The 17,918-nt window shown below is 34.6% G+C and overlaps 1 protein-coding gene across 2 annotated transcripts in view; it reads left to right on the top strand.

The window, feature by feature from the left end:
* The first annotated feature begins 776 nt into the window (after positions 1-776).
* Positions 777-17,918, top strand: part of LOC117399654 (probable ubiquitin carboxyl-terminal hydrolase MINDY-4) — a 44,883-nt gene continuing 27,741 nt past the window's right edge. The window contains exons 1-8 of one of the 2 annotated variants that reach the window (XM_033998961.3): positions 777-1,015; positions 1,794-1,913; positions 3,204-3,427; positions 8,324-8,606; positions 8,818-9,122; positions 13,870-13,928; positions 14,438-14,547; positions 16,861-16,977. In XM_033998961.3, coding sequence (XP_033854852.2) covers positions 953-1,015; positions 1,794-1,913; positions 3,204-3,427; positions 8,324-8,606; positions 8,818-9,122; positions 13,870-13,928; positions 14,438-14,547; positions 16,861-16,977 — 1,281 coding nt within the window. In that variant the 5' untranslated portion in view covers positions 777-952. The remainder of the gene's footprint in view (positions 1,016-1,793; positions 1,914-3,203; positions 3,428-8,323; positions 8,607-8,817; positions 9,123-13,869; positions 13,929-14,437; positions 14,548-16,860; positions 16,978-17,918) is intronic. The other variant, XM_059022273.1, reaches the window with a different exon arrangement.

Here is a 17,918-nt window from a genome sequence, read left to right as displayed (position 1 = left end):
ACTGGATGGATATATAGAGCTAATGATTTTAAAGTGAGTTTCTTTAGCTTTTGGTGGAATTGGGCAGGCTAAATAGAAGGTTCTTGATTTTCTAAGTCTTAACTGATTAATTAAATACATTTATTATTTAAATCATTAATCAATAATGTTGGGTAAGCAGGATTAACTTGAAGTGGCCCTCTAATGACAAGTACTAAAGCATTGGGTATGGCTTTAATAATTGTATTGAATTGTTTGTTAGTAATTAAGAGGCTGAATTTGTGTAGAAAATAATTAAGATAGATAAAAATCCAGAACATCCAGTAAATCTCTGTCAGATATAACATGTTTTATCAAACCATTCATTTTTTATAAACTGATTTATTGTTTATTTTGATCACTATTATTCCATAGCACTGAGTTGTGATAAAAGACCAATTTCCAATATAGCAATGCCTGTTTGTCAGTTTGATAATTGTATGAGAAGTCTTGAAACATCATAGTCACATTTAAGCAAGAACTTCCTCCCACTCCAGTTCTCTGAATACATTATTTGAAATATGAAACCACAGAATCAATGCTTCACACTTTACACTTGGAAAAGTGATCGTGGTCGTTTTGCCTGTCTCTTCTGTACGCTCTAAGAGCAAGAGGCACGCAGTTCCATCTCCTTGGCAACGTTTGTCTATGACAACGAAAGCGCGACGCACTGCACTGTAATCTAACTGATGTGAAAGTTGACCAATATAATTGTCTAATACAATACGTAACACACATATTGTCCAATCTGAGTTGGGGAGGCGCGACTTCCGTTACAACTTGTGACTGCTTCAGCTGCACAGTACTAGTTTATGTTGAAATAACTAAACACTAGTAGTCTGAATGCATACATTTAACTCAAATGCCTTCGTTTTTTTTTTTTAATTTATACTTTTTTCCCATCAGCAATATAGATTGAGTTGTTTTAATCAAAATGAATAACGCTTTAGTAGAAGAGGTGGCTGCATCTTTAGTAAGGGAATATCTCAGTCGAAAGGTAAACAATTCTACATCATATGTAGTAATGGCAATGCTAATCACATATACTTACCTTGTATTTTACTGTACAGGATAAGGTAACAATATATAAGTATAAAGAATAACTAGAATGCTTTTAAACAATGTACTATATGTGGTAAACATAAGTTACCGGAACATGGCTATATTTATTCTTATGGAGATCGTCTATTATTATTATTATTATTATTATTATTATTATTGCATTTATATAGCGCTTTTTATACAAAAAGTATCGCAAAGCACTGTACAGTACATAGCAGAAAAAAAGATCAAACCACAATACATTTTTAAATGTATATACAAAAAAAAAACTATTGTAGTAACGTTTAGAGAAATTAAATATTACAATTAAATAATAATAATAATAATAATAATAATAATGTTTTCTGCAGCTACCTTAGTGCCAGAAACTCCTAAAAGTAGTTATTTCAGTATTTTAAAAAAAGTAAAAACGTTCGAACAGGGAAACCTGAGATGCAGCATGTAGTTTCAAACATGCCCTTTAAAGTATAAATATGACAGCTCTAAATAAAACACCATAACATGAGTAATGATAAAATACTACTAATAGTAAAAATAGCACAATACATACTGTGTGTCTTTTATATCTTGTCAGTCTTTTTGTGTGTTGTATATTGAACCTTCTCTATATGTATTGATTTGTAGATTTGATGCATGTTCTACAATACAAAACTTTGGTGCATAACTTGCATTGTAGCGTTTATATAGACTGGCAATGTTATTTTCTTTTTCAGGGTTTAAAAAAGACCATTTCAATCATGGATCAAGAACTTCCTCGTACAAATTCAAGTGTTAACAACAGAAATGATCTAAGAAGAGTGTTGAAATTGGAGTCCCTTTACAAAATGAATAAGGTAATTGAAAAAAAAAATTGTACTTACAATTTAGGTTTTAATTTAAAAGAAATAAGCTACAATTAGGGGTGGGTTACCTGATAGCTTCAGTCATCTACCCCACTTAGGCTGATGCACTTACTACTGATGCCAAATGACTGGGTATGAATGCATGTTCCCCTCACAAATGGGACCTGGCTAAGGACTGCCAAGGACAACACTTCATTGAATATTGTACCTGTCTTGGAAGTCGATTTTTGGAGTAAAATAGTGAACACTGGCATTCAAAATTATAGTGTCGCCAGCCTTGGGGTTGGTGCATTTATTTCCACTTTTATCAGTCATACCTGTTGGTTACTAAATATATTCTTATCCCTGTATTGCCTGCTCTTTTAAAATCTGCAAAGAATTTGAATGATTAAACTATCTCAGTGGTACCCCAAAATGTAATGCATTTTAGAAATATAGATGACTATGGGGTGGGTCTTTTACCATCCAGTTTTCCCTCTCAGTTCCCTTTCTCACTAAATGTGTTTATTTATCTGAATATATGTAAAATATTTTAATATACAATCAATCCCTCAAGTGTAGTGGTACCACAGATATTATATATGTACTATGGGACATTTGTTCAACAAAAACATACAGTATATTTCTGCAATAGTGACTGCCAAGAATGATATCACAAGGAATTTTTGTACCAGTCTTGGTAGACACCATTGCAGAAACATGTTTTGGGGTAAAATAAAGAATTGTTGTCCCACACAGTCTTTCTGCATTGGTAGTACATTGCATATATGTAAAGAGGAGACTATTCAGGGACATCAAGATATTTTAGTGAGCAAGGGGCTTGAGGAAGTGGAAAACTGGACAGTGAAAGCCCCATCCCTAGTCATTCACATTCCTAAATCACATTTTGGGATACCACTGTACTTGTGAGATGGCTTGATCATTAGCATATATTTAAAAGGGTAGATTATTAGCTATTCAGGGATACCAAGATATTTAATAAGTAAGGGATCTGAGTGGGATAAAATGACCAATAAACATCCTACACCCCATTCTCTTTCAAGACTGGTGACACCATCATTTTGACTGCCAGTGTATATATTTTGTTCTTGATGCCAAATATTCTGACTGATCTGTTATTCATATACTTGTTTTTTTTTTCTATCAAGCACTAACTGGTTCTGAAGCTGGTGACAGAATTTTTTTTTTATTTGTTTTTAATTTGAGCCGATCCCCCTTTTTTATTCAGTGTACCAGTATATAAAGTCATTTTTCATTCATTGTATTTTTTGTTTATTTCAGGCCCAGGAAATTCCACTGAAAGCAATGCTAGAGATTATAGTAAAGCACTGCTTGGAAACCCAGAATATGACTAACACTAGAACAGAAGATTGTTTATTTCAGAAAAATACAGAGCCTAAATCTAGGTCTTCAGTAATGTCTTCAGTCAGTGTTTGTGACATATCTGATGAGGAGAAAGGTGGGAGTACTGCAGTATCAAACCAGAGTAAAACTGATGTTTACAGGTATGATGATAAGCCTTATGTTATGAATACCATTTGCACATTTTTTTGTTTGTTTAATGGAAAAGAAAAATGCTTTCTTGGAACTCTGGCTAACTAGTTTAATGGTTGGTTCTTAGGTCCTCCCATATCCATAAACAAACCATAAGTTTGTGTCAATCTACAACAATGGTCCTCTAGGCTGAGCCTGTAGAGAATGTTGCACTCAAGAGACATAGGGATGTTTAGGCAATAAGGCACAGGGAGGCTTGGGTTGTGCTGGATATTTTCACTTATTGGTGCATTGTTTGGCACAAGGGCAGCCGAGAGTGCCTGCAACCAACCAAGAAGTGACACTACCCAGCACAACCCATGCCCTTAATTGCCTTATTGCTTTTTTAAAAATGGATATAAACATTTTTATAAAAAAAGAAACCATATATATATGTACCATTTGTAATTCAGTAATATGAAAGAATTGGTCAGGGGTCTGAATACTTTTGCAAGGCATTATATCTATCTATCTATATATATATATATATATATATATATATATATATATATATATATATATATATATATATATATATATATTAGCTCAAAGAGCCAGCTGCCCAACGTCGATATGTTGTACATATCTTTCTCAAGGGAGCCTGTGTTTGAATCCAAACATTGGATATATATAATATATATATATATTATATTAGGGCTGTCAGTTAACCACAGTTAATTGCCTTTTGTCTATTATTTCTTGACATTTACTTTTTTTTTAAAATTTATTTCTGTATTGATACACCAGGCTTTTATCAGCATCTAGTTTGTTTGTGCGCTGCGCTGATTGCTTCCTTATCCTGACTTCCCCTGTAAACGCAGGGGCAGGGATTGGGGAAGTGCATGCACAAAAACAAACAAAAAAAACACCTCCCGCTTTGCAGTAAGTGTCCCTTTCTGTCACAGCTGATGTGAGGTAGTGATATGCGATGTAACAAAAGAATCATACCGAATGTAGCATCGTCTGTTTTATACAAAATATTCTTCTCGTGTGTGAAATTGCAAGTACTTTTTAAAAAAAAATACATACGTATATATTTACATATCAGTGAATATTGGTATATTAATGCTGACAGTGATTACCGGGGCCTAAAAACGTATCAATTCATATCAACCTGACAAATACTGTGTCGCCAAAAGAAATAATATAGTCATGTATAATGTATGTGTTATATATATATATATATATATATATATATATATATATATATATATATATATATATATATATATAGTTTTTAACGTGGTTTAAATTACATTAAAACACTGAATGCTCGTACCTACAGATTCATTACAGATTGAGTGCAAAACATTTATGGTTTGTCAAAAGTGTTCTGTAATATGCCAGCAAGCCAGCACAACAAAATAAAACTGAGAGCAATACCTATGATCTGTCTAATATATGACTATGACTACTTTAATATGACTACCATAATTCTTGTATAACATAAAAATGATTATTATTATTATTATTATAATAAATGTGACAGGGTAGCAGAGCAGCAGTGACGTTCCCAGACCAGAAAGCTGACAGAGACACACACACAGGTACTACGGGTGATAAGAGTGCTTGTGTGCCGTTTTTATTAAACAGTGCCCACAGAGCAAAACAGAAGGGCTGAACAAAAATAAATCACGAACACTGATACCACATAAACAAGTACTGTGCTGGTCTGCACAGCACAAGTAGCAATTGCTTACTTTCAGTTTTGTTTTTTTATTTTCTCTGCTCGCTCTCGTTCTCTCCTCTGAACAGCCACACCTAACACACAATAAAATAATAAAATAAACACCTACCTACTGTTTTAAATAGACTGAATATCCCAATCTATCACATAGTAGGCCAATATTTATTGAAACCACCTTGTGCTCAACTAAGTAATGGAACTAATGCAATTCCTTGATTGAAAAACGGATATCCGAGTTCTGACTGTATATTAGTTTCTAAAGATGTATTAACATTTTGTGGTGCAACCTTCCACAATTGAAAGTAGTCCCTATGAACTAAAATAATATTCAGGTAAAAAAACATTTACATTTTTTATTGTTTTTGTTTTAATAAATGCTATTGTTTTAATAAAAACTTTAAATGACTATAAAAACCTTGTTCAGTTGTGTTTCAGTTCATTTGCATGGGCAGCAGTGTGGAGTAGTGGTTAGGGCTCCGGACTCTTGACCGGAGGGTTGTGGGTTCAATCCCCAGTGGGGGGGACACTGCTGTTGTACCCTTGAGCAAGGTACTTTACCTAGATTGCTCCAGTAAAAACCCAATTGTATAAATGGGTAATTGTATGTGAAATCTGTATAATGTATAATGTGATATCTTGTAACAATTGTAAGTCGCCCTGGATAAGGGCGTCTGCTAAGAAATAAATAATAATAATAATAATAATTTGTCTCCTATAGACATTAAAGTGAATGTTGCTGCTAATTGTATAATTATTGAAGTAAACTGCTGCAGAAAAGTATTGAAGTGCAGGAAGAGGTTTTGCTTGAATCTAATCTTGTTTGTTTATTTGGAGTGTTCTTGAATCTGTGACCGTTGACAGACATAATTTCTCTGGCTTGCAATCAAGTGCTGGACAGTTTCTGTATTAAGATACTGCGGATGCTATGACTAGTGTAAATTTGTGAGGTGCCTGCCTTCCTGCGTGTTCTGGGTAATATTGTTGCTAGGTAATTCACTCCGATTGGCTCTAGTGTATACCATATAGACTAGCGCAAGAGTTTAAGGTACCTTGTTTTGCTTTGTTGGGATGAAGATAAAAGGCAGGTGGATTTTCTGGAAGTTTTAATACGTATTTCTCCAGTGAAGCTAATGGGCATAAGTGGTTTCTGGGCTCTTCAAACATGAATCTGTAATGAGATTCTTTGTTCTGTTCGCAGGAATTTTTGTGATTTTTATTTGTACTTTCATTAAAAGTCATGGTGGCATACTTAGCTCAGTTCTCATCTGAAAGGAATCCACTCTTAGTTGTCTGTTTCCTTCTTTTCCTCTCTGTCTGAAATGGAATTGGACGTTGAACCCAACTTTACTAACAAGACCAGTAGCTGTGTCAGTTTAAGGCAACAGAATGTCTAATTATTTATGTTGTCTTTTATCCCGGCCTTCTCGTGTGTTTTTTAATTGTACCCACAAAGACATTGTTTGAAGTTGTGAATTTTGTGTCACTCATTAAACTCCAGGATTAACTTAGCACGGTGCCTGACGTGGCTGTGTATTTCGTATTGCTCGCCTTCACAATTTCTGACTGTGACATCTCTAAGGATATTATTGAACTGTTCTTTTGTAATTTATTTAAGGTCATTTTTTTTTTTCAGAGAGCCAGTCGTTAAAGGTTTTAACTGCCCAGTTTGTTTATTTAGTGGTATTCATTTAATTTAAGAGTTTTTCTAGCGTTCTAGATAACTTTTTATTTTCTTCACTTTCGGTAGAGTTGCTTTTCTTAAATCGATGTGACTTCTTCGGTAAACATTCTTCAATTGTCATGGGCGCAAACAGTTCAAAAGTGATGTCTTCTGTGTCTTCCATGACAGCAAGGTATTTTGACAAAAAAAAAAAAAAAACCTAGAGAAGAGACTAGAGAGAGGCTGCATTTCAGGATCAGATTTTGCTAATTAAATTGTCAATTTAATTTTAAGTAATGCTGTCAGACGTTTGGAAGTTTTTTACAAAATGCGCTGCGTGATCATTTAGTAAGACAGCACCCGAAAAAATACGACAGCGGGAACACAAGTAGAAAACAAAAGGAGGCAACCCCTTCAGTGACAGCTTATTTTGGAAAGAAAGTTGATCTAAAAACATTACATTAGCAAAACTGGAGTCAAAAGTATTACCGACATGAAAATTACACAAGACACACACAGCTGTGAATTTAGCAGAAGTGATCAATCAGATAAACACGTAGTTTGAAGTGGCTACAAAAGTAATAGCTTGTGTTCATGACAACGCGGCCAACGTGTGCAGAGCAGTGTCATTGCTTTCTGCAAGAAAGCATGGTGGGTTACTTTTTGGTAGTGTGGCAAGTGAGCTGTGCAGGGCACAATATAAATCTGCATTCAGAAAACCTTGGAGGATGTACGACAAGTCCGTACGTTAGTGGCAGCAGCAAGGAGACTGATTGCACATTTTAAAAAGAGTAAGATGGTAACAAGCACTTTAAATAGGAAACAAACAGAAATGCTGAACACAGAAAAAGCACCACACTCAGGTTAATACAGGACATACAAACAAGGTGGAACATGGTTTATTATATGTTTGAACGCCTTCTTGAATTAAAATGGACAGTTATTCCTGTTTTGTCAAACCCAGATTTGACCAAAAAGTCTGACGCAGCTACTTTAGATCTCACGACTGAGCAGTGGAAGCTAATGGCTGAAATACTAACTCCACTACAGCCTTTCGAACTGGCTACAGTACTTTTGAGTGCAGAGAAAAAGATTGCGGCTAGTTCTTTGTACCCACTTGCAACAGGGATAAAACACAGACTGACTGAAGTTCCTGATGAAGGGGAGACATCGTCTTCTTCAAACACTATCGTCCCAGCCCTAATTCAGTTTACAGTTTGCATAGGGAATCAAAGTATTACCCCCTCTGTATTTCAATAATCATGCTAGAATGATATCTAGGAGTCTTATAAAGCACAGCCTTTCTGTTGTTCTGACACTTGCTTCAAAATGTTGTATGTTAATGGGGAATGATTTTAAGTGCATGGGATGCCCCCATTTTCTTCCGGAAGGAATGAAACCATCTACAAAATAATTCCAGAAATATCTTCCAGAAAAAGAAATAGGGGCAAACTTTGTGTTTCTTTGTTCCTAATTTTCATTTTAATTAAAATTCTTTTTCCACCTTTTTTTTTTTTTTAGATCTTCTGATGATATTGCTTGTACATCTTACAAGTTTCTTTCGTACACAAATTCTCAAAGTAACAGTAAAATATCAGCAAAGTGTGTCAAAAAGAACGCCTCATCTTCAGAAGGGGAGCGAGACAGTCAACAAAGGTCTTTTTCTTTTGCAAAGGACAGTGATAGTTTAAAAGTCGATGTGTCGCCTACAGAGGTTAACAATGCATTCACAGAGCTCCAAAAACCCAGGTCAGGTTGCATAGTACGTGGCATGATGGCTGGACCGGTTGCTAGTTCACAAGAGGTAAGCATCTTGATGAAATTCATATTTTGTAAACTGATAAGTACTGCATTATCCCCTTTGGAATTGAATTTATATATCAGAGATATGTTGTCACTGCAAATTCTTGCATTCTGAAAAACATTCCTATCTAGAAGAAATATTTAAATTGTATGTGGTGGTTGTGAGAAAACATCAACGTTCATAAAAAATATATTTGTCTTCCTTAATTCAGGAATCTAACAAAAAGCGTTTTTTGAGAAGGTCTTCAGGATCAAATGTTGCACTTCCAGTGAAAGACGAGGAGCTGAAGAATAATTCAACTTCAAATTCAGTACCTAGTAATTTGGCTACTATACAACTTTCTCAATCCAAAAGCATATCTTCTGTCATAGAGGACCCCTCTACTAATGAGCTCTTTGAAAGGGAACTGAACAGGATGGAGAAAAAAGACACGCATGCAGTTAAAAGTGGCCAAATGATGCAAAAAGAGAGGGGACAGAGTACAACGCCAAATCGAGAAATATCACAGGCTTATAAGTAAGTTTTCTTTTAATTATATATTTTTTGGTTTCCACATTATATATATAATGTAAACAAATATATATATATATATATATATATATATATATATATATATATATATATATATATATATATATATATATTTATGTTTATTTTACTCACTTTGTGCCCACAGGGCCAGCACAGGTACATCTCAGTAGTGCAGTACAAATATAAAGAGAGTACAAATATTTACTAAGATAAAAATAATAATACAAATGCTTTTAAAAAGACCAAATTCACATTGGGCTCCTATTGATTTTTTATTATTACATGCAGGACTGCTGCTCTATGATTGTTACCTTTATTAAAAATGTGCATGAATTAATCGATCTATTAATCAACCGGTTAATCAACTAATGCCCATAAATTAACCGATCAAAAATTTGAATCGAGTGACAGCCCTAATTTCAATATATACTTTGGTGTGTACGTGTTTTTTTTTTTTTTTAATAACTATGCAGTTAAGTCTTTGCGATCTTTGGTTTCTTTTCTTAGAAAATACAAACCAGGGCTGGCGGTATACATCAGAATGCAATATAAAGTGTGTGTATGTAGATATGGTTTAAACGCTGACACCTGCATAGCATTTAAACGTTCATAAAAATTTACCAAAAGCACATCCCTACCACATACTGTATGATTCTGGTGTCTGGAATGTTTTACTTAAAAGCTGCAGATACCTAACATTTTTCAGTTAGTTCTAAATTAAATATCTATATGAATCTCTTTTTATGTTAAATGATTTTTCTTCAGCAAGGTGGTTTAATAAAACAAAACCAACACATTAGTTAGTTAATGATTGCAATTTTTGTGGAGATCTGATCCAAGTTTATTCTTTGGAGTGATATGATTATATGTACACATTAAAACAAAATGTAGACCTTTGTCTTTGCTAGTTAGAAAAGAATAGTGGATTTTGACTTATGCGTTTTACTGGAATGATTTACTTAAGTTGACCAGCTGTTAGCTGTCAGCTCCTATTTCCCACATATTACCATTTCACTTGCATATGCATTTAAATGGCAGCAGTGTGGAGTAGTGGTTAGGGCTCTGGACTCTTGACCGGAGGATTGTGGGTTTAATCCCCAGTGGGGGACACTGCTGTTGTACCCTTGAGCAAGGTACTTTACCTAGATTGCTCCAGTAAAAACCCAACTGTATAAATGGGTAATTGTATGTAAAATAATGTGATATGTGAAATAATGTATAATGTGATATCTTGTAACAATTGTAAGTCGCCCTGGATAAGGGCGTCTGCTAAGAAATAAATAATAATAATAATAATAATTTGCCCTTGATCTAAAATGTTGTCAAATTAGTCCCTAAAATTACTTAGTTTACCAAAGCTCTAGTTATTGTTGAGTTTCACCCAAAGTTTGTGAAAATACTTATTTTATATCAAGAAAAGCAATAATGTTACATTCAGTAGATAGCCTACGTACATTATTTGTAGTTTAAATATGAAGCACTTTAATGTAGTGGTGTATTTCTACATTAACTTTACCATCTTTATAAAATCACTCAGGGCTTCTTCATGCACTGTAATCTAGTAAACGGGAGCTCCCAGGGAGAGGCGCTCAATTGGCAGAGCGTCGCCTGGGGGGAGGGCGGGTGTCCTCGGCTCACCGCGTACCAGCGACCCCTGTAGTCTTGCCTGTAAGCTGCCCGAGAGCTGCGTTGTCCTCCGACGCTGTAGCTCTTGGGTGGCTGCATGGTGAGTCCGCAGTGTGAAAAAAAGCAGTCGGCTGAAGGCACACACGTCGGAGGACAGTGTGTGTTCGTCTTCGCCCTCCTGAGTCAGCGCAGGGGTGGTAGCGGTGAGCTGAGCCTAAAAAATAATTGGCCATTCCAAATTGGGAGAAAATAAAAAATAATTGGCAATGACTAAATTTAAAAAAAAAAAAAAAAAAGAATTGGAAAAAGAAGAGCCATGAAGGGTGTTTTTGTCTTTAACTACAGAGGTTCCAAGGCAGAGCCTCAGTACTGAGTCAAATAGTGTGGTAACTTGAGGCAGTCAAACTGTATTATGTAAAATAAGTACTTTCTTTTTCCAGCAGTGTGCGCCAGAGAGCCTTTAGGAATTTGATCAAGGATTATATAAACCACTGTGCATACTGATGAGTACTGGTATTTCTCAACAGAGCAAATTGATTCAAAATAGTTAGACTGCCTACTGGAATATTTCTTCGGTCAACTTTTTTTTTTCTTTTCTCCATAGATGTCACCCCACAGCCAAGCATTGCATGACTGTGTATACCACATCTATTTCAGACAGTAGTTAAAAAATATTTACTATATATATATATATATATATATATATATATACATAATTTCCAGACCCTTGCCAGAATAAACTACTACATTGTCATCCTTTCAAAATATATATATATTTTTTTGTAAGAACACAAAATATACCAAAGAAAAGTGAAAAAATGAACATGTTTGTTTGTTTGTTTGTTTATATATGTCACTTGATTAAAATTTTTGATTGGTTAACTTATGGGCATTAGTTGATTAATTGGTAGATTCATTGATAGATTAATCCGTGCACATTTTAAATAAAGGTAACAGTCTTATAGCGGCTGTCCTGCATAGAAATACTAAAAAATCGATAGAATCTAAAAAAACATACAGAGAGAGGCCCGACCTCAAGTCTGAGAGTATTCCTTGCACAAGCAGCACAAGTACTGGTAAATCACAACGAACCATTACAACTTGCTCCACCAAATGCACTTCACAAAGGAGCGAATAACGAACATAATTTATTGATTTATTATAATCTATGTTATTATGTTGCATTTAATTGTTATTTGGAAATTATGCATTAGTTGGGTTTTATGCATACTGTACTTGCATTACATTTGTTAATAAAAAGAGCTACTTATTGAAGCATTGTCAAATAGTATCGCAATTTGTTATTTTTTTTATGGATTACAAGAAAATGTAAACACATCCAAGAAAACCAAATTTGACTTGGCTCTGGTAGTTTCACAGGATACCATTTATGCCATTTCCCCAGAGTAACGTATGTGAAATCGACACACCTACACTTGTTGACTAATTATTTAAGTCTGGCACCAAGCTATATTTAGTACCTTTGTAATGAAGCAGAAGTTCAAATGTAGTTCAGGGTCTTTTATGCTTTTAGATTGCTTGAACAGGCGATGCAATACAGAGCTTTTAGTTAGTCATATTGCTATGTCTTTTTGTTATTTGTTCTTTTAGACAGAAAAAAAAAAACTTTCTATTTGTGGCATTTCACGTTTGTTTTTTATTGTTAAAAAAAATTGTGTACTGTTACATTAAGACTTCGTACTTTATTGGGACCCCCAACATTTTTACTGGGACCTTCAGTTTTTTTTAGTTGACAGTCCTGAACCCTCAATGGCAAAAAGTTTTGCAGGCCTAGTAATATCACTAATAATAAAATAATTATCACACATGACAGTTATTGTAAAAACAAGTGCTGTTTCTGCTGCTGTATTGTTTTCTACCACTGCATAACATTCCACTTGCCAGAAAGGAGGAGATGAAATACAGCAGTACAACTGATATATAATATTTATCATCATTAACAATTGTTGCCCTTTATATTCTCACTAAAAAGAACATCCATCATTTTTTGCCAAACACAAAATGGCCTTGATTGTTGACAGAACTAGGTGTGAAACATTGTTTCTTCCTTTTTCCGTGAAACTTACCAGATGAAGGTCAACATCTTTATATTGAGGTATTACTGTGTTGCAAAACTGGAAAGAAAACCATCTGGTATTCGGAATCCATAGCTGTAAGAAATGACATCATAAGGATTTATTGTGTTGTTTTTTTTACCTTGACCTTAACTGTTAAGAATCAAGAATTAGTAGATGGATCTTGAGCTCCCTCAGCCAAAACAGTTAATACCTGCTTCTCCTATCAACTGACATGCTTTTACCCAGAAGACACTGCTGAGTTTAAATGACCCAAAAAGTGCAAGTGCAAACAGACAGCTCAAGAAAAAGGCTTAGAAACTAAGCTTTTTAACCTAAAGTAGTACTATATATCATGTGGTATAATAAAAATACTCGTGCTATAAGGTGTTTCTTTCAAAACTGCACATTTGAGACCTATTTAGTTAAATTAAGTGCAAAACAGGCAACATTTCTGAAATGATTTTGTTACAACAGATAAACAGTTTTAATAGGAAACCAGAAGCTAAACAAAAATTATTATCTGTGATCATTCTATCTCTTTTGAATTCCATTAAGGACCCATCCAATGGCTAGTTTCATACTTGTTGCTCAATAATATCTGTATTTAATTTTGTACATTACCTTACAAAAAAATAGAGTATAGGTTCTAAGTAAAATTTAGACAAATATGTATTTTAAATCCATGTGGTCCCTCATCACAATGCATTGGCTGCGTTGACCAATGTAGCCAACACAAATTATGTGGAAAACCACTTTCAGAAAGAACTACTCTCAAAACATGTTCTGATACACTCAGAAATAGGATGGATGTGATGTTTGTTTACAAGTTCCTGCTTTTTAATATCAGGACTATTAACTCGACTTCTCCAGAATGTGTACTTATGCATGGAGTGTCCTACAATTTCTGAAAAAAAAATAGACTAATTTTACTGTGTACTGTGCAAGCATTCAAGTTTAAGTGGTTGGTAAGTTTTCACTTAACATATTGGTGTTTATTTGATATATTAATACTTATTTTATTTTTTCAGAAAAAAATCCACAGCCAGTCCCAAAGCAGATGTTCTTCAAATGAAGTTAATGAAACTAGGTATAATCTATACTCAGACATTGTGGATATTGCACTCCTTAAGTGACATATCTCTGTAGGTGCCAGATAATAGAAAGTTGTATACAGCATAATGGTAGACTGTAATAAAAATGTACTCTATAGATCAACTGGTCACCATTCTTTTTCATCCTGGAACAAGACAAAAACCTCAAACTCGTGTTGAAGTAAAATGTAAAACAAATACACAAATAACCAGGAAACAAAAAAAATGTGTAGCATCCTAATTTTAGCTGTGATTCTTAGAACTGGAGCTGGCAGAGGAAACCCTTACAAATGATGTACTGTTTCTCACCAATGAAAGGGCCACCACCACAGGAGGCTATGTCCATAAAAAAAAAAAAAAAAAACATTATGTCAGGGGGTGGTCCATTAATGGACACAGACCCAAAAGTATTCATGCAAACAAGGTTATTTATCAGGAAATTGTGTTGTAAATGTTAAATTAACCAATTTATTTGTTGATTTGAGAATTATTTTTTCATTTGCAGATGATATCAACGATGAGGAGGAGTTTTGTGAACTCAGCAGAGTACCCGTTTTTTCCAGCACATCCAGACTCAATGTAGCTGCACATCCCATTGATCTTAACCTTGCAGTAGTAAGACTATTTAGATTTTCTTGTCATCATTTTCTTTTAAACATTATTTTGTTATCATTGGCACCTGGGAAACTTGGAAATGTCTAAAATATGCAGATGAGTTCCCTAACTTTGAATCTGCAACTTTGTTAATCTCTTAAAAGCTACACTCTACATAAACATGCTTGTCATCAGCTGATTAACCTCAGAACAGATGTACAATCAGTTATTCTAACAATGACTGACTCTTTTCACATTAATTTATCTTTTCATAGATGGGGGTTAGTCCAGGCCCCCCGCTGACTATTGATATAAGATTGAAAAAATAGATTACTGTTACAACTGAACATATGCAGCACACTGCAAAAATAGTGTGATACTGAAGAGCATGGTTTCTTTTGTAACCAATGTCTACATTGTACAGGCTTCCCCCTTGACTCTAACCAACAGCTAAGGTTAAAAATGCAGTGTGTTTAGCAAAGGCAAGATATAAGACAGAACTGTATTGTGATTCTTGGTATGTACCAGATCCACTAAGTGTCATGAGAAAAGCCTTAAAGTCAGACTTAATGTGCATCAAGCTTGAGCATCAACAGGTTTATTTTAAAAAGAGCCTTATTGCTGACTAAGGTCATCTAATAACCTTTAAAAGCACTCCCCTGGAAAAATAATGTACAGCCATGGCAAAAGTTTTGTATCACCTAGAATTTAGGGATATATATATATATATATATATATATATATATATATATATATATAAAACATAATTTTGAGCTTTTATTTAACATCAATATCAAAGAAAGTACTTGCATGCCAGTTTGTGAGATAGTGAACTCAGCTACGCAAGTTACGCAGCAGTGCGAAAAAAATGCTAATGATTTGATTTTACAATGTATTGAATTGGCTGTCATTGACATTGTTAATAAATACTAAGAAATGGTTTGGTATTTATTATCAGTGTATTAACTTTTATTAAAAATAGTAATATAGTAAATGATTTGATGCTTTTAATTTATTGAATCGAGCGTTGTCACAGGCAACAAGAATAAATGCTAATGTCATGGGTTAATGTTTTTATACGTTATTCAATTGGCTGTTGTCATTGACAGAGGGAGTAAATACAAAAACAAATGGTTGATAATGGCTAGCAACACAAATAAATGCACTTAAACAGGGTACTTGAAATTTGCTATCCATGTAATTTGGTCACATCGCAGCCCGCAGCCTCACAGTTGCCCTTGCTATGCGGCTCTCTTCTCTGTAAATTTTGGGCAACCCTGCTATAGGGAGATGCAAAACTTTTAGCCATAGCTGTATCTACTTTTAAGCACCTGTTTATCAGGATATTTTACAAGTTGGTATAACAAAAACAAAAATCACTTGTCATCTCATATTTCTAGACTAAACCAAGGTGTTACTTGAATTGTAAGCTTTAATTATTTATTTTGAATGCCAGATGTGTTTGTAACGGGGATGGTTAAGTGTGTGGGTTATCACTGAATAATCATGAAGCAGACACAGAGCATTGGGTGCTGACACGCCGCACAGGCGCACAGATTCAATAACAACATAGGCTGACCATAGGGTACCAGCAATGGTAATCCTAGTGCTGGATTTAATTAAGAAAACAAAGCTAAAAATAAAAGTTTGCCACACAAGGTGAGCACTAGCCTCACTAAACAAGACATCCCACTCCAGGAAACTACTACACTACGGAAACCCTCTCTATACAGGTTGGGATCATCATCCCCTAATCTAACCTATTGCTGTTGCTCCAGAAGTCCCGGCCTCCCAGTGACTCTGTGTCATTGTGACGGTTCCTGGCTGAGCAGCCTTCACAGGCATCGTCTTGCAGTCTCATTTGTGTAATGCTAACGCTTTGTTTTCCTCACTTTTTTATTTATTATTATTTGTTTATTTAGCAGACGCCTTTATCCAAGGCGACTTACAGAGACTAGGGTATGTGAACTATGCATCAGCTGCAGAGTCACTTACAACAACGTCTCACTCGAAAGATGGAGCACAAGGAGGTTAAGTGACTTGCTCAAGGTCACACAGTGAGTCAGTGAGTGAGATGGGATTTGAACCGGGGGACCTGGTTACAAGCCCTTTTTTTTAACCACCGGACCACACATTTGGTGGCCAAATGCGGCAGACTGCACCTGTGGTTCTTCAACACAGTCAAAAAACTTAAAACATCTTGTAAACCCAGTAGAAGAAAGTTGAATGATGTATTATCTGTAAGAATACATATTTTTTGTATAATTATGGTAATCATGGTAAGTACCTTTTCCATTTTCAGTTTTTGTTTTTGTTTTTGTTTTTTGTTTTTAGGACCTCAAAAACATTCTCTTTGGCTCAAGTTTCGCCTGCTTTAATGATGAGTGGAAGATTCAGAGTTTCCCATTTAACGATTTACCTGATTTAAGATATGGCATTGTGCAGAAGAAGGTAATATAAACTATTCATTTTCTTGTTATCTTAATCTCACAGAAATTATTTCAGTTTGTAGGCCATACAAAAAAAAAACTTAACAACATACATTTTTATTGTAATTTAAACACCTTGCTGGGATAGAGGGTTTTTTAAATTTATTTTTTATTGTTCCTTTTAACTTGTATGTAGTTTGTATTTCTCAATATATTGAAGTTATGAGTATATACTATTTAGGTCTGACTTCAAATAGGCTTTGCATTTTGTAGAACAACACAGGAGGAATTTGATGCATATAAAATAACAAAGAAGTAATTGATGGATTTCCTGCAGAGAACAGAACCTACTGTATGTCTGTTTGTGCATTTAGCAACTAGACATCATCACACATTCTGGCACTTAAAGCACATTGACAATATTCTGTTATTATTTTCTCTTCTGTTATAGTGGTCATATCCTTTTTATTTAATCCTATTTAATCTGTATTTAATACCACTGTCTTTCTCCTTTGCTGCTGAATAATACTTATCCACAAAGAGTCCTAGCAAGTGCACTGTACTGTCAAACAGTTGAACTGACTTACTGATTAAGGAGCAAAATCTATTATGGGTCGGCCACAGACTTTATCGCAGTGCTGATCCTTCATGTCAAGAATAATGTGCATTGGTGAAGCATTGTTGGGAAACCTGTTCCACACTACACAAACAAGTCCTTCAACATTAGGCACTAAATTTGCAAATGCAAAATGTATTTGAAACCAAAAACATCAAAAAGAACTCCAGCAGTAGCAGTTTTGATGACTATTGCCAGTAACTCAATATGAATTAGCTTTTCAAAATATAATTGATTTAGATTACTGTAAATTAACATCTCAGGTGACAGGGATATAGTCACAATGCAACACAAAACAATTCTTAATATGTCTGATTTTCTTGAAGCCATTACAAACTGTATATTAC

The sequence above is a fragment of the Acipenser ruthenus genome, chromosome 4, assembly GCF_902713425.1.
Source record: "Acipenser ruthenus chromosome 4, fAciRut3.2 maternal haplotype, whole genome shotgun sequence".
Taxonomy (NCBI): Eukaryota; Metazoa; Chordata; class Actinopteri; order Acipenseriformes; family Acipenseridae; genus Acipenser; species Acipenser ruthenus.
This window is presented reverse-complemented; position numbering and strand designations above follow the sequence as displayed.